The sequence below is a fragment of the Aristolochia californica genome, unplaced genomic scaffold, assembly GCF_029961685.1.
Source record: "Aristolochia californica isolate CCGP_79_NKW_82.1479 unplaced genomic scaffold, dmAriCali1.0.hap1 SCAF_2, whole genome shotgun sequence".
Taxonomy (NCBI): Eukaryota; Viridiplantae; Streptophyta; class Magnoliopsida; order Piperales; family Aristolochiaceae; genus Aristolochia; species Aristolochia californica.
This window is the reverse complement of record NW_027181881.1, coordinates 48,023,904-48,046,865: the sequence shown is the minus strand read 5'-3', so window position 1 is coordinate 48,046,865 and position 22,962 is coordinate 48,023,904. Positions and strand designations below refer to the sequence as shown.

The 22,962-nt window shown below is 38.5% G+C and overlaps 4 protein-coding genes across 6 annotated transcripts; 3 read left to right on the top strand and 1 right to left on the bottom strand.

Moving 5' to 3' along the window:
* Positions 1-85: 85 nt before the first annotated feature.
* LOC137956065 (long chain acyl-CoA synthetase 9, chloroplastic-like) lies at positions 86-8,555 on the bottom strand. 2 transcript variants are annotated; one of them, XM_068803373.1, is made up of 12 exons: positions 8,346-8,555; positions 6,244-6,772; positions 5,971-6,051; positions 4,618-4,890; positions 4,023-4,154; positions 3,763-3,936; positions 3,454-3,683; positions 2,925-3,042; positions 1,998-2,129; positions 1,775-1,909; positions 1,241-1,447; positions 86-499 (listed from the first exon to the last, which is right to left on the bottom strand). In XM_068803373.1, exons 2-12 carry the CDS (start codon positions 6,688-6,690, stop codon positions 335-337), a joined length of 2,094 nt encoding a protein of 697 aa, XP_068659474.1. In that variant the 5' UTR covers positions 6,691-6,772; positions 8,346-8,555; the 3' UTR covers positions 86-334. The 2 variants fall into 2 exon arrangements, with proteins under 2 accessions (XP_068659474.1, XP_068659476.1); XM_068803375.1 differs by lacking the exon at positions 8,346-8,555 and adding an exon at positions 8,144-8,218.
* A 1,379-nt stretch (positions 8,556-9,934) lies between these two features.
* Positions 9,935-11,491, top strand: LOC137957285 (aldehyde oxidase GLOX). Its single transcript, XM_068805042.1, has one exon. It carries the CDS (start codon positions 9,971-9,973, stop codon positions 11,489-11,491), a length of 1,521 nt encoding a protein of 506 aa, XP_068661143.1. The 5' UTR covers positions 9,935-9,970.
* A 1,274-nt stretch (positions 11,492-12,765) lies between these two features.
* LOC137956432 (BTB/POZ domain-containing protein At1g21780-like) lies at positions 12,766-16,511 on the top strand. 2 transcript variants are annotated; one of them, XM_068803927.1, is made up of 4 exons: positions 12,766-12,912; positions 13,047-13,192; positions 15,252-15,343; positions 15,469-16,511. In XM_068803927.1, the coding sequence occupies exons 1-4, from the start codon at positions 12,800-12,802 to the stop codon at positions 16,072-16,074; spliced, it is 957 nt and encodes a 318-aa protein (XP_068660028.1). In that variant the 5' UTR covers positions 12,766-12,799; the 3' UTR covers positions 16,075-16,511. The 2 variants fall into 2 exon arrangements, with proteins under 2 accessions (XP_068660028.1, XP_068660027.1); XM_068803926.1 differs by having other exon boundaries at positions 15,228-15,343.
* A 325-nt stretch (positions 16,512-16,836) lies between these two features.
* On the top strand, positions 16,837-22,948 carry LOC137956204 (V-type proton ATPase 16 kDa proteolipid subunit). Its single transcript, XM_068803587.1, has 3 exons — positions 16,837-17,028; positions 17,135-17,420; positions 22,608-22,948. The coding sequence occupies exons 1-3, from the start codon at positions 16,950-16,952 to the stop codon at positions 22,738-22,740; spliced, it is 498 nt and encodes a 165-aa protein (XP_068659688.1). The 5' UTR covers positions 16,837-16,949; the 3' UTR covers positions 22,741-22,948.
* Positions 22,949-22,962: the final 14 nt, after the last annotated feature.

The window sequence follows — 22,962 nt, the reverse complement described above, 5'->3', positions numbered from 1 at the left end:
TGAAGGATTTTCACTTTTGTCAAGAAGGAAAAGCAGTGTATAATTCCTTCAAAACACCTGAAACTCCCAAAGATGATAGTCCAAATTAATGTGAAAATGTCCTCTGTAAGAGAGAATAAACCCATCCTACTTCTGGGGTGAAAACTGAAAAAGAGGGCAACAGTTTCCAAGGTAAATAAGTAAAACTCAAAACAAAAAAAGCTTCAAAACAATTCCAAATGCATGTAGTCAGATAGACATAAATTGGAGAAACAAACGGGTAAAATTCACCAAGAAGGAATTCACAATGCACACCACAAAATTGAAATTAACCAATGTACAGATGATTTTGTTCTCATTCATATAACCTGGCAAGATCATCTGCAAAAGCTTTTCTAATGATTTCTCTCTTGAGTTTGAGAGCAGCAGTAACCAAACCCATTTCCGGAGTCCATGGTTCAGGAAGCAATTTGATTTTTGCAGGGATCTCAAACTTCTCCAAACGTGCACTTTTTGCAGCCTACAAAGTTAGAGACGAAATTGTAAAAGATAAACACAGTAGAGCTAAGAGCAGAGTTAAAGGAAAAGAAAGAAAAGTTCAGTGGAACACGTTCAAGGCATCTTTGAGGGTGACTCTCAGTGTGTCATTTCATGGTGCTCATCATCATTGGAACTGTTTCTGTGAAATCCTTGATCTTGCTATTTGTTTTGTTTGTAATTAGAGTTATTATGTTCTTGCTAAAGAGGGGGTTTCCATTCAATCCCTCATCGTTAGAGACCCCACACTCTATTCTTTGTAGTTTCTTCTTGCTGTTTGGCTTAAAGAAACTCCACTTTTCTCAAAAGTACATGGCATCTTTTGTAGCCTGTAATGTCAGTTCTGATTTTTTTTGTATGAATGTTCTCTTAAGTACAAAAGACCTAATTTATGTAAACAATTTTTATTTATTTTTTACATTTTTGGCGTTCAGTATTGTTTGCCTAAAAAGCTTGAATACTTGGTAATGCAACTATTGATTCTTCTTTGAGTTTCAATTTTTTTACGTAAATCCTAATCGGAAAAGAAACTGTTTTCGTGTTTTCATTTTAGAGCACTTTTTCTCGAATTCCATTTTCAATAGGGTCTATGGATGATGGATTAGCACGAGTGCTTCTAATAGTGGCCACCAAACTCCCCCACTAAGGTTTAGATGCTCCCCATAGAAAAAGTGTCATCATGCTAATCCAAAATAATTGGACAGGAGAATCAGCCAATTCAAACCTTGACAAGTGACTGATGAACTTCTTTCACCGTTTCTTCTTTTCGACATAAATCTGAAAAATCATTGACTTTGATTCCTTTACTCTTTGCCCAGTTCTCTACAGTTTGAGTAGAAGGAACCACTAGAGCCACACAAAAACTGTGGAATGGATTGGCATGCAGCATGATATTATCAATGTAAGGGCTCACAACAAGGGCAGCCTCTACCTGCGACAAGTAGTTAGTTAAAAAAGAAAATTAGATCTCTAATCACCTTTCGATAGCTTTCAAAAAACTGTGAAAAAAGGCCTGAACTATGCAAGACTGTATACAATGCAAGATAAACTAAGGATTTAAGCTCAGTCTCAGTCCAATGCATTTAGTCTCATGATGGTCAAGGCAGATGGAAACCATTGAATAAAGTGTTGCGACTGCAGTACATCGTTAACTGTAAATTGTTCAACCATGTGCAACAAATAGGCAGACTGAAGCTAGCGCCATCATCAAGGTACAAGTTCAACCCACATCTCACAATAGAGAGATAGAGATTCATACCTTTCCAAGAGAAACATACTCTCCATGCTGTAGTTTCACAATATCTTTCTTGCGATCAATAATTTCCAGACAACCATCAGAGTGAAATTGGCCGATGTCACCCGAGTAAAACCACCGCATTCCTCTTTCATCAACCTATATCTCGTCAAGACATGAACAATGAACCATTTAATTCTGGCATATCTAAAGCTCAAGAACTTTTGAAAATGTAAATTGAACTCACCTTATAAACTTCTCGTGTTTTCTCCTCATTTTTGAAATATCCAAGTGTAACATTTGGACCACCAACAACAATTTCTCCCCGTGGCATTGGTAAGTCACTTGTTAAATATCCACCTTCAGGCCAGTCAATCAACTGAACTGGAAAGATTTCTAATTAGTATGACTGTATGTGCATAAGCAAAAGAAAGGGCAAATTAGACGAGGAACATGTCGCAACATTTGTCACGTCTCTTCCTTGATTGTCCTGTACCTTGAATTTTAGCCACGACATTCGCCATGTATGCTTTCATTACTGAGCTAAAGATATTCAACACCACACTCATGAATGGAGATTAGAGGGGTATATCAGTGCCCCCAAATAGCTCTAAGTCTTTTCACTAAGAATTGTCTTTACAAATAATGAAGTGTTCAAAAATCAGATACTTGTGGTAGCATGCATCCAAACTGTTCCAAGACACATACTTCAAAATCTGAAAATTGGAGAAAGCTTATAATTGGAGCTTTTGTGCAAACAACAGGATGGAATCCACATAAAGACTACAGCTGAATTATTATTTTTCTAAATAATAATGAGAAGAGGGGTTTCATTAAGAGCTCCCGAGGGAGGAAAGAATACAAGGAATTCTCATATTGACAAATAACAGGACATCATTGTTCTTTTATGTAGTCCAACAGAGAAAGGGCACAATCTGACGACTAAAGCATCCAATTTAAAATTTAGCAAGACCCACTGGCAACCAACAAAAAACCAGGGTAGCAATTTGGCAAGACGCTTCATAATTTATATGCAAATTCGTTTTTGTCAAGAGAGACACTGATGATGAGCAAAATATTTCCTTCATCAGACAAAAGGATCAGAACAAGCTTCCTCCTTGAGACTAAAAAATAGTGATAATACCATCTGAAGAAGGAAAAAGGAAATGATTACCTTAATACATGAGCAAGCAAGTGGAGCACCAACACGACCAACAGATGTATCATCACGTGCAGAAAAGGTTCCACCTGCACAAGTCTCAGTGAGGGCATACCCTTGCACAATGGGAGCCCTAGAAATAAAATTCACAATAACAATCAGTATAACAACTGGATATAAGTTCTTTATTCTTTAATTTCAAGAAGCAGGTGCACCTTTTGGTTTGTACTAGATAGGAAACATCAGTCACAGTCAGAGTCTGTTGACATGCCAATTTCAAATGGATTTCACAAACTAGTGATTACCAATAAATTACTTTAAACCACACTGAGTGCACGGCATCCATTCTAATGGACTATTCAAGAAACTAATAGGCACCAATAAACTACTGTTAAACCAGACTTGGTTTTTGTTGGCATGATTTCTCAATGAAAGAAACCACACTCAGAAGCTACCAATAATTATGTTCTAAACCAAAATGCCTCAAAATATCCCTATCATTTTATTTTTTTTATGGAAAACTGAAGCTTTAGATTGTACAGACCCAAGGCATATATTGATGAATCGTTGCGTATCTCCAGAAAGGGGAGCTCCCCCAGAAAGAAGTAAACGGATATGACCTCCAAGAATTGCTCGGACCTTTCTGAAAACAAGAATATTCCATATAATCTTCTCTATTCCCCATGCTCCAAACCAATTACCATTTACTGCAGAATGTCTGCGGCTACATGCAACATCAAACAGTTTCTTTGAAAGTCCGCCTTTTTCATCCACCTGGAAAAGAAAAGAATAATAAACCCTGTATATGATCACTGGTATTAGATAACAAGTTTTCACAACAAAACAGCCAAACCTTCTTTTTGACACCATCACGAACACGGTCAAGTATGGCCGGGACAGCAGTCATGAGACTGGGGCTTAATGCAGAGGCATCTCCCTTTGTTCCCTTTTTTATCTTGTTAGATGAGTCAGTAAGAGTCAAAGGTGTCCCATACCCAATTGCACCTCCAACTGCAAAAATTACATTCTGCAATTCATGCAATGAGATCAAGAACATATCAGGAAAAAAGATCATGGAACTGAATACAGCTAACTTAGACTAAAGGTACACACCTCAGCTGCTAGCTCAAGAATATGAGCAAGGGGCAAGTAAGCCAAGTATACGTCATTGCTTCCAAGGTGGGGGACAACTGTCATGACAGCAGAAACAGTTGCAAGGACATTGCCATGAGTTATCATTACTCCCTGCATGAATGATATAAGTGCTCAAATGGTCAAGGAAAGGTACTCTTCAAATCTTTTAAACACATAAGTGCAGAAGGTTAGGATTGATTGGGGAGTGATCTAATGAATTAGCAAGGCAATGGACAACAAATTTTTCTAAAACGTGATTTATATGCTTACCAAGTTCAATATTTACATAAACAAACAAATAAAGATGCAAGGAAGGTTCTCTCTTACTATTTGTTTATAAACCAACAGCCACAGTCAGTTAATTCCTTAGCAATCAAATCTAGTACTCTTTCTTAAAGATAGCATACTTATACACTGTAAACCACTTTTATATTAAATATTCTACTCAGAGCTGCCGGAATTCCTTTGTCATCGACACAGCCTTTTGGTCTGTCCATGGTTATCGTCATTCATATTTTACCATATGCAACTTTATTCCCCCAATGAAGCGAGTAAAGAATCATAGTCTACCAACCTTAGGCACACCTGTACTCCCGCTTGTATACATTATAACTGCAACATCGGCTGAAACAGGCAAATCTGCATTGATAATGTTTTCTTTGCCCAGTTTCTCTACATCACTGAATGAGGTTATTGTCCAGCTCGTGTCCTTTTGAATGAACGGGTCTTCAGGTACAATGCCAAAATCATCCATAACAATTACACGTTTAACAGTATCAAGTTGCCCACCTATGTCTACAAGCTTCTGCAGCTCTTTCCTACCACAGATCACAGTTGAAACCTCTGTCTGAAGCGCCAAATGGAAAATAAAATTAGACACCCCAATTTGAAAATACAAAAGCAACCGAGAAAATGCAATGGACCAAGGGAAACAGAAATTTATACAAGCAAACAAGACTGTTTGCATTATCTACAATCAATCATTCAAAAGGAAGGAGAAAATGAGGATGATGTAAAACATAAAATAAGTGTTGGGTGGCAGAAGTAGAGATGACTTTTGGGGCGCTGGGCACAAGAAGAATGTGCCAATAAGGGTGAAGCCAAAGTCTAGAAGACAGCTGTTAGGCAGACATGTTTTATGGGGCAGAGTGCTACATTTTTTATTTTTTTAAAATGTTGAAAGGCTTTTATTGCTTATATAACAAGGGGCAGAGGTATGCCCCTAGCCACTAAGAGGGAAGGAATGGCTCACTACAAGAGATGAACAGGAAATTACAAGATTGTTTGATAATGAAGAAGCACTGCATTGAAAAGATGAGATGAGAAAAGGTAAGCAAGTAGTGATACTAGAAACAATTATGAAAGTGTACATATTATATATCAATTAGGAATAGCACCAACAGATGCAAAAAATAAAAAGAAGAGTTTGATGAGGTCTGGGCATGTGCAGTGAATACCTAATACCAGTTTGAATACCATGCTGATATTGGTGTAGGACAAAAAAGAGACAGAAGAAGTTAAAAAAATGAAATAGATGTGACCAGAGAGCAAATACTTCAATAGGGCCAAACTTACACACTGATAGAGCATAATGGAAGAGGAGGAGGAATCATCTAAGCTAGGATCAAGCTTTGATAACGATGATGAATCTAGAAATTATATAACTTGAATTACAGAATTGTTTCAAGTAGGGAATTCAACGATCCATGTGAAATCAACTGTAAAATTCCTTTTGTATCTCTAATCATGATTGAGATATCAGATGTGAGTATCTAAACATTGCAAATGAATCACTCTCCTCAGAAGGAGAGGCCAAATCTACACATGTTGAAGAGGAGTCAAATCTTTTGAACTTTTTTCCTGGAATCCAATTCTAGTTCAAAGTAGAGATTTCCACTGCTAAAAAAATACTGAGAGAGAGAGAGACCTCATTTAGTGAATGTGCAAGAGCCTCCTCTCCAAGTGATGCATAAATAGTGACAACTGTGATGTTGCGCCTGAAGCAAGCCTGTTCCAAAAGACATTTGCCAACTCAACAAACAGGACTCCTTCATGCCAGGTCAGATCATTCAATCTAAGGCTACACTCAAGAAAAAATAGCACCTCGTGAAAACTAAGGACAAGAGTCACCTTTTTAGAATAAATTCTAGAAAGACCAACTGGCTAAAAAGAAAATGAGGAATCTTGATAATAAGATCACCTGTAAGGCTATAAACCACTCTGCCCTTGTATCAGCAAAAATTGCTGCACGTTCTCCACTCCCGTGGCCAATATTGACTAGGCCAGATGAAAAACTCCTTACAACGTCAAAGGCTTCATGATAGCTTAGCCATGCATAATTTCCCAAATGAAGCTTCTCAATAGTCTTTCCATCATCAGTGACTTCTACTTCTTTTGCTATAAGAGTACGAGTACCAAGGGATTGCTTGTTAGCATGACGCTTACATGATTCCTCAAACAATTCTGCAAGTGTAGAGACTCCTTCCCATGCTGTCTCTACTGCCGATGGGAAACGACAGTTTCGAATAGCATAACCAGGCTCCCCACCAACATTGACAGGCACACCCCGCTTTTTCTCTTTCTTGAAATTTCTGAACAACAGAGAGAATAGAAGGGGAACAAAGATTCCAACAAGATATGGACTCATCTTTGGGGCACAATAAACTTCTAAACTTGAGTCTTTACTAGCTCTCGGGACTAAACATGTGTTCAATCAATTGTGTGCAGATCTGGCAAACAATAATGGGAAAAGTTGTTCATATGATACAACATAAATTGATCAAACAAAGAAAATCAACATAATACAGTTCATGCCACAGTGTCTCTCATGTAGAGTAAATCTACAACAAGTAAATTAATTATGGAACTCAGAATATATAAATAAACAAATAAATTAAGGATGATACAAGCATGCTGCAACAAATACTGAACATCTTGTTCTCCGATCTGAAGACTTGTTCTACATAGTAAAGCTTTTGTTTCTCCTTGCAAAAGATTTCTCAGCAGGATTCCTTACTGGAAATTTTATTTTCTGTGGAAACCAACTTGAAGAAAATTCAAGATTGAATAGGACATACGAAAAGGGCCAAGCCAATCTAGAAAAATGACATGTGAGAAATTGTAATACTTTAGTCAGTAGATACATGTGCAGCAATTATAAAAGTAACAGAAATACTGAGGGAAATCTCATATAATTGAATTATAGCAAAAAAATAAAATAAAATAAAAGGGAAATGACTTAAATATTTGAACTCATATCCTGAAATGTTGAATCTAGTAGGAGTTCAGGAAAGTTTTTATTAAGATATATTTTCAATATCAAAACTTTTTGGGGAATTCTGGAATATTTCTGACTATTTACAACAGTCTTTGCATGGTAAAAAGGCTCTTCTAATTTCCTAGAAATGTTGAATCCGGTAGGAGAATTCTATAATTATATATTCATTAAGAATTTATTTTCTCAACACCAAAACTTTTCAGGGTGGAAATCTGGAACTCTTCAGAGTATTTATAGCAATTTTTCGGTGGTAAAACATTCTTCTGCCTCGGTCTTACAAAGCAAAAGCAGATTGTAATGCTGCCTCGATCTATCCTTATGTATCCCATATTATCTCCTGAAGTTCCACTTTTTCCCAGCAAGAATGGCTTGTTAAAGTATTCAGAATGTATTTGACCAGAGTCTACCATGTTTTTAATATAAAATGATCATATAAATATTCTGGGATGAGTACTGGAGAACAAAAACCTGGTTCTTATGGTTATTTTTAAAGGTTTCATGAAAAAATAGGACGCTTGCACTTTATCCAGGCTTTTGGACGAGTACGCAACTTTTCATCGTTTTTAAAAATTTTGAAAAATAAGAATAACGAGCCACTTCATGCTCAGAAAGAATAGTAGTTACACGTACACCTTCAAAGGCATTCATGGTTGCAGAGGCTCATGAAATCTACCAAGATAATAAGAGAAAATAACTAGATTATGCGACAAACAGTATGATACACCCAGCACATTACCATCCGAAAATATTCCGTAACAAATAACATCCGAAGCTTACATGTTTCAATAAAAAAAACAGCGGAAACAGAACAGAACCGACTCACATTTCATAAATAGCAGCTGAGAATTGTTTTGATTTATGGCAACTGACAAATTATCCTCACACCTCCCGAAATCATATCATGCACCAGTTCTAAGTAAGTAACCAATTTCAAACAGACAAAAAAAAAGTGATATTGCATTGCAAGGAGTTATAACCAAGGTAGTGAATTCAGTTTGACAGCCTCAAGACAAAGACTTCAATACCTGAAAGAAAGATAAGAAAGAGCCAGGCTCAAACAGAGCGCGCTCACGAACCTGCTCGTTTGCATCAGCTTTACACACTCGGCCGAAAGAGAAGAAGATCAGAAAAGATGGAGCCTTGGAATGAAGGAAATGTGTTGGCTGTTTTATACGTAGGAGAGGGGCGGGTACATCGAGAGTGCGTGAGGTTGTAGAATCAGAACTTGGTGAGACGAATTTCCATTTTTTCTGACTGCTGTATTCTTCGGCTCTAAGCGGCCGGGAAAGCATTTGCGCACGGCAAGCGAGTTAGTCGAGGGACCCACCGCATTTTTTCTTCTTATTTTACAGTTACAGTTATGTTTCATCGCGAGTGCGTTGGAGAACGATTTTGACCGACAAAGTTCCCCGAGCGCTCTAGGGTCATAACACCGGGACAGTTAGCCCCTTTATGAGTCAAACTGCGATTTTATTGGTTGTTTTAAAACAATTGTGACGAAAACAATATAAAGAGAGTTTTTTTGGGAAGGAAAAAATGTCATTAAAAATGGTATTTTGTGCCATTTTTTTTCCCTTTGATTCTTCTAATTTTTGAAAAAAATTAAAAAAAGAAAAGAAAAGAAATTCCCTGTTGCTCCAATAGAAAATTATAAGAAAAATAAACCAAGAAACACTACTATAATTTTTTATCGGCTCTTAGTTTTAACCTTATTTATTATTATTTATAATAAATTAATTTATTTCTAGTGTAAATATAAACATCACAATTATTTTTCTCATTGTTTCTTATGGTGGCACAAACGTAAAAATATACCCAAAAAGAATTTTTCTAATAATTTTTTCAATAACCAAAAAAAAATTCTATTATTATTATTATTTTAGCAGCACAAATAAGTCCTTGGGAGAATAAACCCCCACGAAATGCCCTTAACAAAATAGACATGATATATATAAGAAAAAAGACACTAAATGTAACATGTGACATGTGACAATAGACGATTTCTTGAATGGTAAAAGGCACAAGCTCCATGAATACCATTCAATGTTAATTGAGACATGATACTATGTACAAAAAAAAAAAAAAAAAAATGAGAATGAAAGGGCCTAAATTTAGTGAAGCATATCTTCCCCAAATTGGTGAAATTAAGAAGTCATTCGTTACTCCTGAATCAACCGTAGCTCTCCAATAATGCACAAATTGTAGTATTTATCTAATCATAAGACTTAAACCGTTCACCAGACAAATAAAATAAAGTTAGAAACAGGTTCCACTCATACTCTAACTCGGGTTACTAGATTCAGATTCAGAGCCACGATTCGGGTCCTAATAAATCTGTCTCGACCTCGATTAGGCGACCTGAACGGCCTTCGATATTTAATTCATTTTCGCTGCAAATTTGGTAATTCTCTCCTGCCTCCCTTCAACCCTTCACCAAGAAACCCAGAGAAAATTCACCAAGAACCCGACGCTTCTCTCTTTCTCTGGTCTGAAACTTCACCTGGCAAAGATGGCGAAATCGATGAGCTCCGTCATCCTCCCTCTGCTACTCTTCTTCTTCCTCGCCTTTCTTCTATACCCTCATCCATCTCGCGGCGAAATGCTGCTCGGGGAATGGCGTCTTCTCCGTGACAGCATCGGCATTTCCGCTATGCACATGCAGCTGCTCCACACGGACCAGATCGTGATGTTCGACAGGACGGACTTCGGTCCTTCCAACCTTTCGCTCCCCGCAGGTCTTTGCCGCATCGACCCCGACGACGTCGTCCTCAAGACTGACTGCACTGCTCACTCTCTCATCTACAGCGTCGAGAGCGATTCGTTTCGCCCCCTTTACGTACAGACCGATACCTGGTGTTCCTCCGGCGCGGTTCTTCCCAACGGAACCCTTCTCCAGACCGGCGGCTACAACGACGGTGAGCGGGCAGTCCGGATGATAACCCCCTGCGACTTCTGCGACTGGTTTGAAATGCCTGGATATCTATCAGTCCGTCGGTGGTACTCCACAAACCAGATCCTCCCGGACGGCCGCGTCATCGTTGTCGGAGGTCGGAGACAGTTTAGCTACGAGTTCTTTCCTCGCGCCGCAGACGGTTCTTTCATCCCGCTTCAATTCTTGCAAGAAACCCACGACAAGAACCAGGAGAACAATCTTTACCCGTTCTTGCACCTTCTGCCGGACGGCAACCTCTTCGTCTTCGCCAACACGCGCGCCATCCTACTCGACTACGTCCAAAATCGCGTCCTCCGGGAGTACCCAAGCATTCCCGGCGACGAACCAAGAAACTACCCCAGCTCCGGCTCTTCAGTCCTCCTTCCTCTCCGGCTTGATGCCTCGGTCCGCGACGACGGCTTAGTCGACGTCGAGATAATGATCTGCGGTGGAGCCCCGCGGGGGGCATTCCGGCTAACCGCCAGTAACTTGTACGCACCCGCAGTGGATACTTGCGGCCGGCTGCGCGTCACGGATCAAGATCCCCGGTGGGCAATGGAAAGGATGCCGACGCCGCGAGTCATGGGAGACATGCTGCTCCTCCCCACAGCCGATATCCTCATCATCAATGGCGCCGGGAACGGCACCTCTGGTTGGGAGCTAGCCCGGAACCCCGTCCTGACCCCTGTCCAATACGGCCCCTACGAGCCTCCGGGAAGCCGGTTCAGAGTCCTGCTGGGGTCACCTATCCCCCGCATGTACCACTCGTGCGCCATCGTCGTCGGCGACGGCCGGGTTTTGGTTGGAGGGAGCAACCCGCACGTGTACTACAATTTCACTAACGTCATGTACCCGACCGAGCTGAGTCTGGAATCGTTTTCGCCACCCTACCTCGCCTCACGCTACGCCGAGGTGAAGCCCAGCATAGTCTCCACCGCCCCAAGCGACTTCTTGACCTATCGACAATTACTCACCGTCGATTTCAACGTTCCGGCGACGCTTCCCGGATGTCCGATCAGTCTCACCCTCTTGTACCCGTCCTTCACCACTCATTCTCTCTCAATGAATCAGAGGCTGCTTGTGCTGAAGATCATCAAAGTGACACAAATCCTGCCATTCGCTTACCAGGTAACTGCTCTGGGCCCACCGTCTCCGACAGTCGCCCCTCCCGGGTATTATATGCTCTTCGTCGTCCACGCCGGGATCCCCAGTCGTGCCGCCTGGTTGAGAATACAGTGACTTTTCTCTCCCTCTCTCTGGATTCTTTCTTTTTTTTCAGGCTTGTTTTCGAGATCTGAGGACATTTACAGGAGTCGAAGCATCATGACGTGGTGTTTGATTAGTTCGGATTTTTCTTCATTTGATCCTTTTGTGTCTAATATTCTGCATCGGATGTGTTCGAGAGGGAGCAAAGTCGTTGGGATGAGTGGTAGAATTTAATGAAATTTATCTTTGTTGGCCCAAGAATGGCAGATATTGATGATGGTTAGACTGATTTGTATTAAATGAAAAACTGTTCAATGGAGAGGTGAGCGCAGAGGATCTTAATGGACAGTGGCTTGTGCATAGATCTTCATCATTATTGAGAACTGAGAAACACAACCGCAGCAGCAGAGGGAAACAATCATAGAGCGTTCTCCTTCAGTGCTACCCCGGCAATGATTCTCTACTCTTACTGCTTTTGAAATTCTCACCATGCCGTCAATTAGCATTCCAAGTTCTTCTGGGCTCAATGGGTTGTCACCTTCAACGATGAACTCGAGAGCGTTCTCCTTCCATGATCCCGTACTTGTATAAATACTCCTCGTCGTCCATCTGATCCTTCACATAACAGAACTCCTCCGCGGCTGCTCTACTCAAACAGAAGAAAGGAAAAAAGAGAAGACAGAAGAAGGATTTACGTGAAAATCGACTCAAATGCTTGGGAGAAAATAAATAACAGAGCGTGGTAGAGAAGAGAGATTTTCTGAGACCTGCTCTGTGTTCTGTGTTATTCAAAAAGAAACTGGTACATCAGATTCATGGGTTTATACGAATAGAAATGGAAATGAAGTTGAATTCTTAGTTTTCGCGTACACAGACTCTACTCTAAGATTAGAACTTCCCATGAACTCTGCCGCAAGACTCCACGATGCAATCTGGGAAAGTTATCTGTCTGTAACTCCAATTCGCTCAACTCACGTCATCTAACAGCCACCATTTAGCTAAGCCCTACCGTGCCAAACATTTTTTTTTGAACTTAGAGAAAAATATCAATCTTCAATAGCTATAATACTAGATCACAATTTCCTCCACCACTAAATCTCCTAGCAACTGATGAAATTGCACTGGTGAGCTCAAATCAACTTGATTAAACCCTAAACTAGTTTAATAACTATTTTAAATTCTTAGGGCACAAGTAGGCTTGGGAGTTTTGATATTCACTATAGGACCCACCCTGTCGAGGGCTTTCAGGTAAATTCAAAACAAAATATACTCGATGCTTACAGAACTCGACTCGGCAGTGTTCACTTTTAGGTGGAAGAAGGAAGAGAAACAGAGGAGACGATGAACAACTCGAAGGTGGAGACGATCTCGAGACTGGCTCAGTGGAAGATCGACAGTCTCGGCCCCTGTTTCTTCCGACGATCCGACGCGTTCAAAGTCGGGATTTGGAACTGGTCTTTTGTTTTCTCTTTCCTCCGTTCTTGCTCTTATCCTACTGGTCTCCCCTCCTGTTTGCTTGGGTTTTCATTTCGGAAGTGATCTCTTATATCTTTGCGATTCTGGTTGTTGGTTTTTACACGATGTGCAGGTACTTGTGTATTGAAAAGAATCGGTATCTCTATGTCCGGTTGTTTCCTGAACCTTGCCGCACTTCCAAGGAGCAGCCTCCGGTTGCTCGGATTGTTCTTCGCATCACAAATGCGGGTGCTAATCGCAAGCCGTACATCTCCCCTGGTAAACTTTTCTATTCATTTATCTATTTATTGGCCTTCTGTAAGAGAAAATTACTTAAGAGGTTGTTTATCAGCTGGATGAGGTTGAGTATGAGCCTAAATCTACTTTTTTTAACGTGGTTTGTGATAATATGGGAGAATTGCCTCTATGAAGAAGATTTAGTGGAACAATCAGATTTCTGCTGTGCATTTTAAGTCAAGAATATGTGCAGGTTAAGAACTACGAATTAGTGGAGCGATATCCGACCAACTGTTTGTGAGGCAAAGTTCACTCTTGTACGGATTAATCTGGACTGTCAGTATGGCCAGAATCTTTTTCTCCAAGGATAGGTGCTTGTTTTTAATGGTCACCGATGATTTCTCCTGTGACTAATAGTACTGGCCTTAATTTTATTGGACGTGAGACCTTAACGGTTTAGGATCGTCCCTTTGCTTTCATGTCTTAGGGAACTAACACTGATCCATAAATGATTTCTAGGTGGTTTCTATATGGCCTGTGGTCTCATTGATAGGTGAGGTTTGGTCAACGGGAGATGCCTGTAACGTGATTGTCATTTGTAATACCTCACTGGAACTGTTTCTCGATTTTGTAAGGAGTGTCATGAAATTGAAATAAATAAATAGATTAATGGAAAAGAATCCATTTTGGAAAGGTTCTTTTGTTGCTTAGGCACGTGTGTCTATCAATAGAAAATATCACTTGATGGCTGTGACAAAACTGTCTTGGAGAATTCTGGGAATATCTTCTGAAGTCTTTAATTCCTTTGGTTACTTAGTAGAGATTCAAACATAAGAACTTTATCATACCTTGTCATACTTGGAAAATAATTCAGGTAGGCTAAGATATGTCAGGAAGATGGTGTTGATCATTAAAGTATTTATTGTTTGAATTAAATTGCAATGAGGGGAATGCAGAGGATAAAATAAGACATCGGCCGGGAGAGCTGTTTCAGCTGAGTTATGTAATTTTTGGGCATTTCAGATGAATAGCAAAAGGATCTTCCATTTTTTGTCAGTAGACTCCTCTTTTACATTGCAGATTAATCATATTATCATTAAGAGACAAAGACAATAATCAGCTTTATCACATTTGTACTTATATTACTGGGATCTTTAACTGGTTCTCATGGATGTCACATATATGCAAATTCCTATTTTCTGTTGTGATTTTTCCTCTTCAAATTTGATGATTATGACCAAGTGATGCCTACCTCTTGCTCTGTTCTACTTGAGAAAAACCTTGGCTGATATTTCCTTCTCTAACTGAACGTGATAACTATCAAGATTTTGCTGTCTTGGTGAAGTTTAGGATTAAAAATGAATGCTGTCTAGCCTTCTCTAACTGAGGCAAATTTTTGTGATTCTCTGGTATCATTTGTTGTCAAACAATGATGCTTTCAGAAGGATCTCTTGAGCTATATTCGAGACTATTGGTCTATCAGTTGCATGTAGGAGATGTTGTCCAGCTGATAACATAATTGAAATGTACAGTGCCATTTGGATATCTCCTTATCTTGCATATTAACAAAAGAATGTGATTTGTTTAAGAAGTGGTTCTATAAAATAGATGAACTAGGACTCCCCAAACCACCCAGACAGCAGAAATGATGGCTAGAATGTGTTTCGATGGGACTACCAGGTGTTGCTTAATGTGGAAACCTTCAGATGAAAATGTTTAGATGCATTCCAGAGGAGGATTGAGATCGCACAGATACTGAATCTTTGTTAACTCTGTTCTTTTGTCAAAGATCTGCTTTCCTTTGTTTATTGAAGTGCATACTCCTGCATTCTCTCTGTTTCTTTTCATTCAGTCTAAGAAAACTATGGAAATACTAATCTGAAAGAATCTTCCACAAATAACACTCTGAAGTCTGTATGAAAGATTGATCTTTTACCAGACAAAGATGTACAATCATTTGGATCTTATCGATGCTTATTCAATTGATTTTGTTTTAACAATTTGACAGTTGTCTATATCTTATTGCATATATAATCCTGTTTATTTTCGAATTTTAATGATGAATTTCATGATGCAGTTCATGAGAAATTGCTCCGAACAGGTGATGAATTTGTGTGGCCAGTTGACTCCACTTTCCAAGGGCGATTTATCATTGATGTGGAATTTTTAGACCTCAAAATTTCTCCTATAAAGGTGAGAAAATAAATCACTTTTTCTTTTTTGTGAAACCGTTAATTGGCTATGGCACAATATGTGCATACATATTTCCTTGCTGGAGTGGAAATTGGTGCAAGCTTGATGTTTCTTTTGAAACTCAGGGTGGTGAAGCCTCTTCTATATGGCCCAATCAAGGAGCAATGGAAGCTCTTGCCAGCAGAAGTACCCTCCAGGGCCTTGCTCGCATGCTTGACGAAGGCATTCATACCAATGTTACCATCAACACATCAAATGGTTCTCTGAGAGCCCACAAGGCTATCCTATCTGCCAGCTCTCCTGTATTTGCAAGCATTTTCAGTCACGATCTAAAGGAGAAAGAATCCTCTACCATTAACATAGAGGACGTGTCCTTGGAATCATGCACGGCTCTTCTCAGTTACATGTATGGGAGCATAAACCAAGAGGAGTTTTGGAAGCATAGGTTGTCCTTGCTTGGAGCTGCAAACAAGTACGATATACCAGACCTCAAAGAGTGCTGCGAGGAGAGCCTTATGGAAGACATCAATTCAAGTAATGTCCTGGAGAGACTTCAGGAAGCCTGGTTGTATCAACTCGACAAACTGAAGAAAGGGTGTTTGACATACCTGTTTGATTTTGGGAAAATATACGATCTAAGAGAAGAGGTTAATAATTTTTTCCGCCACACTGATCGGGAATTGATGATGGAGATGTTTCAAGAGGTACTCACTGTGTGGAAGCCGTTATGATTAGAATGCTTCTTGCACTGGTGAACCTGTAGATATATCTACAAACCTCTGCTAGTGTATGTGTTTAGTATGGGTTGCACATATATTTAACTAGGAGAGGAGCTTTACTCTGATAGAGCTAAGCTATTCAAGAGGTACTGCCGATATGATTAGAATGCTTCCTGCACTGGTGAGCCTGTAGATACTTCTGCAAACCTCTGCAAGTGTGTTTAGTATGTGTTAGACATATGTTTAATTAGGAACTAGGTAGTGAACAGCAAGATGCGTGTGATGTGTAACTTACTGTTTTGTTTCTCCATGCTTCTGGGAGCCCTTCTCTGGGATTTGTCTTTGTATGTAACTTACTGTTTTGTTTCTCCACGTTTCTGGGAGACTTCTCTGGGATTTGTATCTGTAAATGTTCTCAGCTTGTCTTTTATAGCAGTTGGTGATATATATTTGAGGTTACAATTTTGATATCTAAAATCATTGTTTTCCTTTTTATGTTACATTATTTATTTATTTAATTATTTTTTATCTGATTATATAATGAAGAATTTTATGCAAACATTTTAGTTTTATACGAAGTATCTCTCCATAGATCTGTAGCTTAATTAACGGCTGAGATTAGATAGCACCCGGTTGGGAGGCCTATGATACCTTATGGACCCTCTCCTCCCCATTCAGGAACAAAAGATTGCATCCACCTCGTGATTCCGCAAATTGTCAAGGGTATTATTGTAAACAACTTCTTTTTCAGCTAACCATTCATTAACTTGCTCCTCGTCGCCGATCCAAAACCAAAAGCCAACACGCCAGAAATTGCCGAAGAAGAAGAGCGATAAGGAGAAGAAATTTGGATTTCTGAAATTTCTCTCTCCGGAAAAAGGAAAAAAATGTCTGACACTTTCACTGGCGATGAAACTGCTCCTTTCTTCGGGTTCCTCGGTGCCGCAGCGGCACTCATTTTCTCCTGTAAATTTCGATTTCTGGCGTTTATTTGTTTATTGTCTGATATTTTGTATTCAGATTTGGTTTTGATTTATTTGTCTGTGTGTTCTTTTTTCCTTTGCCTTTTCAGGCATGGGGGCAGCTTATGGTACGGCGAAGAGTGGCGTTGGAGTTGCATCAATGGGTGTGATGCGGCCGGAGCTGGTCATGAAATCGATCGTCCCGGTTGTTATGGCTGGAGTTCTCGGAATTTACGGCTTGATTATTGCTGTGATTATCAGTACTGGAATTAACCCTAAGGCAAAACCTTACTATTTGTTTGACGGTTATGCACATTTGTCTTCCGGGCTTTCCTGTGGTCTCGCTGGTCTTGCTGCTGGAATGGCAATCGGGATAGTTGGAGATGCTGGAGTCAGGTAAATAATCTGCTACCTGTTGCTGTTTGTTGTTCTGGAACTTGGTCGATCTTGAGGTATTTTGTGAATGCTTTGGACTTGTAGGTATTATGTGGAATTGTGACCTTTAGTTTGTTTATGATGTTACTTGACAGAATTTTTTTAAAGGATCGAGGATTCTACCTGGCTTTATTTTTTTGTTTTTATTTTTTTAAATTGAAGTCCTCAGGAATTTACGTGTATTATTTACTCTTTTGATTTGTTTCAGTGGTTGATTTAATTCTTAAGTACTTCGGTGTATGTTCCATCAAGGAAAAATTGAATATCTTCATTTTTTTTAAAGTATTAGGTTAATCTGGGAAACTCAGTTTTGTTTTAGCTAGGGTGTGCTTGGATTCATTAGTTGTTTCCAACCATATCTGGTTTCAATGTTGGAAATATACCAGAAATAACAAAACATTGAGTGGTCTATCAAATGTTTGTTGTATGTGTTTGAAAAGGTACAATGAACAGTGTGATGATGTGTAGTTGATTCAATACTACATTGAAAAGGAAGTCTCATGAAGTAATACCATTGAAAAGCAACTGCATTAGCGTGTGTTTTCTGTTTCCTATCATAAAACATGTTTGATGGAGATCTTTTGATATCATGTTATGTGATACTGATAGATGGAACTAATCCATTGTTCTATTGAGTTGTTGAAGAAAAAGTTGCCTGTTCTTTTTTCTTATGGAAACCAGTTAGTTCTGCATCAGTGATTTTTGTTGTTTCTTATGCTGCCTTTTATATGTTTTAATAAATGTATATTTTTTTACTGATATATTCTTAAATATATTCTTAAGTCTTAACAATATGGCTAAAAAAGCTCAAGCAGCCTCTCCAAAGCAAAAAGAAACACATGATTTTCTGCATGTGTGCGTGAATTAACTAAAATATAATTTCTAAATATAACCATCTTGGATGTCGTATTTCCAAATAAGATCAACTTTCAAAAGGGCCATGGGTTACAAAATCTGCTTTATGAAAGATACATTTGTCTTGTTGCTTTTGTTTATTTAGTAGGTAAAAAGTCCCACCTCTCCTTCTCTTTTAGCTCCAGGAAAGAAGAGGGAACAGCTCCCTCTTAGTCCATGGTCTCTGGTGGGAAGTGGAAGAGGGATGGTGTGGAGGAACATACATTTTGTCTCTTTTTTTTGCCACAGAAACAGAGGGGGGAGAGGGAGTGGGAGAGGGGAGGAGGGGGGAGCTGCTGTGGAGGGGCTTTCATACTGATCCCTCTGTTTCCTCTGCCCCGACACAGAAGGGATAGGCTTTCTATGCTTTTCCACTTTGTCTCCATTTCTGGGCAGAAAGTAGAGACAGTTGATTTCTGTTTTGTGTGGAACATAGAGACAGTTCATCTCTATTTACATCAGAAAGAGAAAGGGGGAGGCACAGAGGCCATCCCCATATCTCCTCAATATGGATTTAGAGGAAGAGGGAGGGGGCACTCCCTATCTTCTCTATATGAATCAGACACAAACAGGGAGGAGGTTTTTTTGTGCAGATACTCAAAAGAAACCAGCAGGACCAGGGAGTCCTTGGGGGTGGGGGGGTTGTCGGTTGTTGAGGAATTGGAGAGTGTACCCATTACTCCCTTCTCGCCCAGTGTTGGGAGATAAAGAGGATGGGAGGGGAGGTGGGCCTTCCCCCTTCTGCCCTTGAAATAAAATGAGAGACTGTATCCGCCATCTGTCCCACTCTTGCTCCTATGTAGTTTTTAAATTTTTTGTGACAAAAAAATCAGTGAAAAAGCAATAAAGTTGTTTTTATCATGTACATGAGCAAATAAGGAAAAAAAGTCATTTATGCATTGTCACCTGAAATGCTAATGATGATGCTATATTTGTTTGCTAGAGTTTAGCTATAAGGTTGGATTTGAAAATATAGCATATAAGAGAGACATATTTAAAATTAACGTTACTAAATAGAGGTTCCATAACCTTGGAGCTTTGTTTTGCTCTAATTAGCACCTGGTTTTCCATCTTGCTGACTCTGTAGCATATGAAATAATGATAGATATTGCAGGAGATCAGATTCTGGATTGCGTTTAAAAAAACGGACTGGACTTAGGCTTTAATTCAATGCTATGAAAACCCGATCCATGGAGGTGACTGGGCCTGGTCGAACTTGGTTCAACCAGGTTTAAATTGCTGGTTGAACTGGTGCTGGCATCATAATGACATAATCATAACTAAACAAATAAAAATACGTTGGGAAAATTTTCTCCCCCCAACCCGGTTCAACTGGTCTGTCCGCACCGGGTTTTTTAACGCTGATTGTTGCCAATGTCAGTTTTGCTTCTTCTTTTTCTTCTTCTTGTAATCTACAGCTTTCCAGCAATATATTGCCGCAGCTTGGTCTTGGCAATCATTCATCTTCTCAAACTTAATGGGACTCTGACTGCTTCTCAGCCTGTTGGTCTTGCTTTTTTGTACTCATGTAGTGCAAATTCCTTAACTTATCTTGCATTTTTTACTTTTTCCTTTTTCTATCCACCTCATGTCTTTGACAGTCGGTCCATTAGATGTACTGTTTGTGTTAACCTGAACTAGTTCTGCAGTTCTTTATTTAATATCTTCAGGATACTGTTTTTCAAAAACAGTATCCACAGAATATTCATGGCCATTTGTAGATTGGTTGGTATGGTTAATACTATATTTTTACTTTTCTATGTTTTGTGTACGCTTTCTTTGTGTTGTCTTTACAATTTACACACTGGTTTCTGTGTTTCATTTATCAACTCCAACATAATTGAGACGGTTGGATAATGATAAAAGTATTTCATACAGTTTCCTGCAGCCCCATTGATTGCATGTTATGCTGTAATCTGCTTTTATGTTCTGTTGTATGATACATTTATGATTTTCTTATTGAGAGAATATTTATTGATGTTCTGAAGGTAATAAAATTAAGATATTTAGTCTTGCTAGTTGGATTTGATCAGTTGCAGAGTAGGTAATGCCTCTAGATGTTTTATGTTATAGCCCTTATGGTTAACATTCTCAGACAAAAAAATGGCCCTTTTGGCTAATTAAAATTGATTAAAATTGTGAATTTTTCTGTGTTGTTCTCTCATATTTAATAACAAATGCACATCTGTAATCTGTAATTGATTTGGAATGATATGTATTCTGTTCAATTAGTTGGTAGAATTCCTCCATCTATCCGGTTCACTGAACTGTCAATACAGTACTTATAAGATTCTTTTTGTTGGCAATTTTGTTGAGGATTGAGAAAAAGCATTTTGGCATTTGATGCTTTTGATATAAACCTTGTTAAACATACTAAAAAGTAAAAAGAAGTTGCTGAGGGAAGCAATATTTCAATGAATCACAATTTTGTTGAGGATTGAGAAAAAGCATTTTGGTATTTGATGCTTTTGATATAAACCTTGTTAAAGATACTAAAAAATAAAAAGAAGCTGCTGAGGTAAGCAATATTTCAATGAAAAGACTATGTTAAAGTTCATATGTTTTGTGAAAATTAGTAAAATACAATAAGTATATTGACTATAAATGCTTTAGTGAACAAACTCTTTTGATACTTTCCATGTTTGGAGTTGTGGTTATGTGGGCTCATAAATGAATCAGTTATCTTATATTGAAGCTTTTAGAGGACTCGATCTCTTCATCTACTGTAGAAAAGGGTTGTGCACACTCAAATTTGTTTTTACTTGTGGTGGGATAATCACCATCACTGTTTAATACTTAATCACCAGGGGCAAACACAGGCCATAGTAAAAATAATTTAAGCTATCAACAATTTTTTTCCAAATACCTCAGATGATTAAAAATATGGTTCAAAGGCAAAACAAAATCTAAAGCAACAATTTGGATTTAATAATTTCTGATAACCCTATTCCTATTTCCAAGTCAAATTACATAAAGGTTAAAAAGATTTTTGGATAATTTAAAGGCTTAAAAAAAACTTTGAAAAAGTCATAGATGGGAATAATTTTAAAAAGATAACTTTATTCAATCAAATCTGATTACTTATGAAACTATAAATCGGCGTCTAACATGAAACAATTTTTTTGGCTATGAGGTAGTTGTTGGGGAGGTTGGTGTATTAATTGGTTAGAAAGAAATAAGGAGGAGAGTTTTTCTCCTAAAAAAGCCTAAACAAAATATTAACATCCAAGTAATTGGGGGGTGGGGTGGGGGTGTTTGTGGTTAAAGCTCATGTTACATACTTGATATTTAATCCAATGTTACCAGAAGGTATGCATTTAGTTTGCGCATTTTGAAATTTTATGGCCATATTACCATCTTCATGGTGGATTTGGAAAACGTTGGAGAAGCTTAGCTTTGAAAGGATTGTAAATGGACTTATTAGGAGAATACTGAGAAATTGTTGGTGGTCCCAGCTTTTCTTTGCATTTTTCATTTTTTTTAACTTGTATATTTTGTAACAACGTAAACTTTACTGCCGAATAATTTCTCAACTATGAGGATTGTTTCTGATGCTCTTGAGATTGTGAAATCCACCATTTTGGCCGAGTATCTACTTTTCTTCTGTTGAAGTGGATTACATGGCACTCCAGTAGATAGTAATTTTAGATGTCTAATACCTGTCTATTCTTTCTCTGCTCCCTGCGTCTGTTTAGGTTAATTCAGTCGTTTTAGCTTTGTTAAACTTAGTGTTTATATCTGCTAGCTCAATTATTACTTGTTTTTATTGTTTTACTGTCCTATTATGGACCTGTATTGATTTGTGTAAGATTACCAGTTTTTACCTGTAAAGAAGAGATAAAAGGTAAAAGGTATTTTCTTTCTGATTATTTGAGATTCTTTTATTTCATTTCTTTGCTTTAAATCAGTGGGTGACTTGATCTTGTAAGTTAGTTAAAGATTAGTTAATTGTTTGTTAACATTTAAATGATTTTATTAGTTCTAATGTTTTTTTTTTTTTCAACTCATTGGGTAATGGAATTCGAAATAAGTATGGAATGGATGCAATGGATAATGCAATACCTTAATATATTCCAATTGTACCCATTTACAGCTGGTGCCAACTTTATTTCATAATGTTTTTCAATGTAACTTGAGATATCTAACTTGTATTCTGAACTAGTTTAATGTTAAACGTTCTGCTATACTTCAAGTGTGTCAAGTTAATTTAAGGGCCATATTAATGCTGTAGACTGACTGCTTGTTCTATTGCAGGGCTAATGCGCAACAACCCAAACTTTTTGTAGGTATGATTCTTATTCTTATCTTCGCTGAAGCTCTTGCTCTTTATGGTCTTATTGTTGGGATCATCCTGTCCTCTCGAGCTGGCCAATCTCGAGCAGATTGAGAAGTCGAGTGTTGGTTTACTGGAAACCATTGTGTTCAAATAGAAATAGAACCATTTTGGAACTGAGATTCGTGTTTAATTTTCCGATTCTATTTATCATTGGATCGACTCTTTTGTGTTGTATTGAGGAAGTATGGAAAGCCCTTGTTTGTATTCCACTAAATTATTGGTTTCTGCAAAGTCTGTAGATGGTGTGTTTTTCTTTTCACCCCAGGATCACGG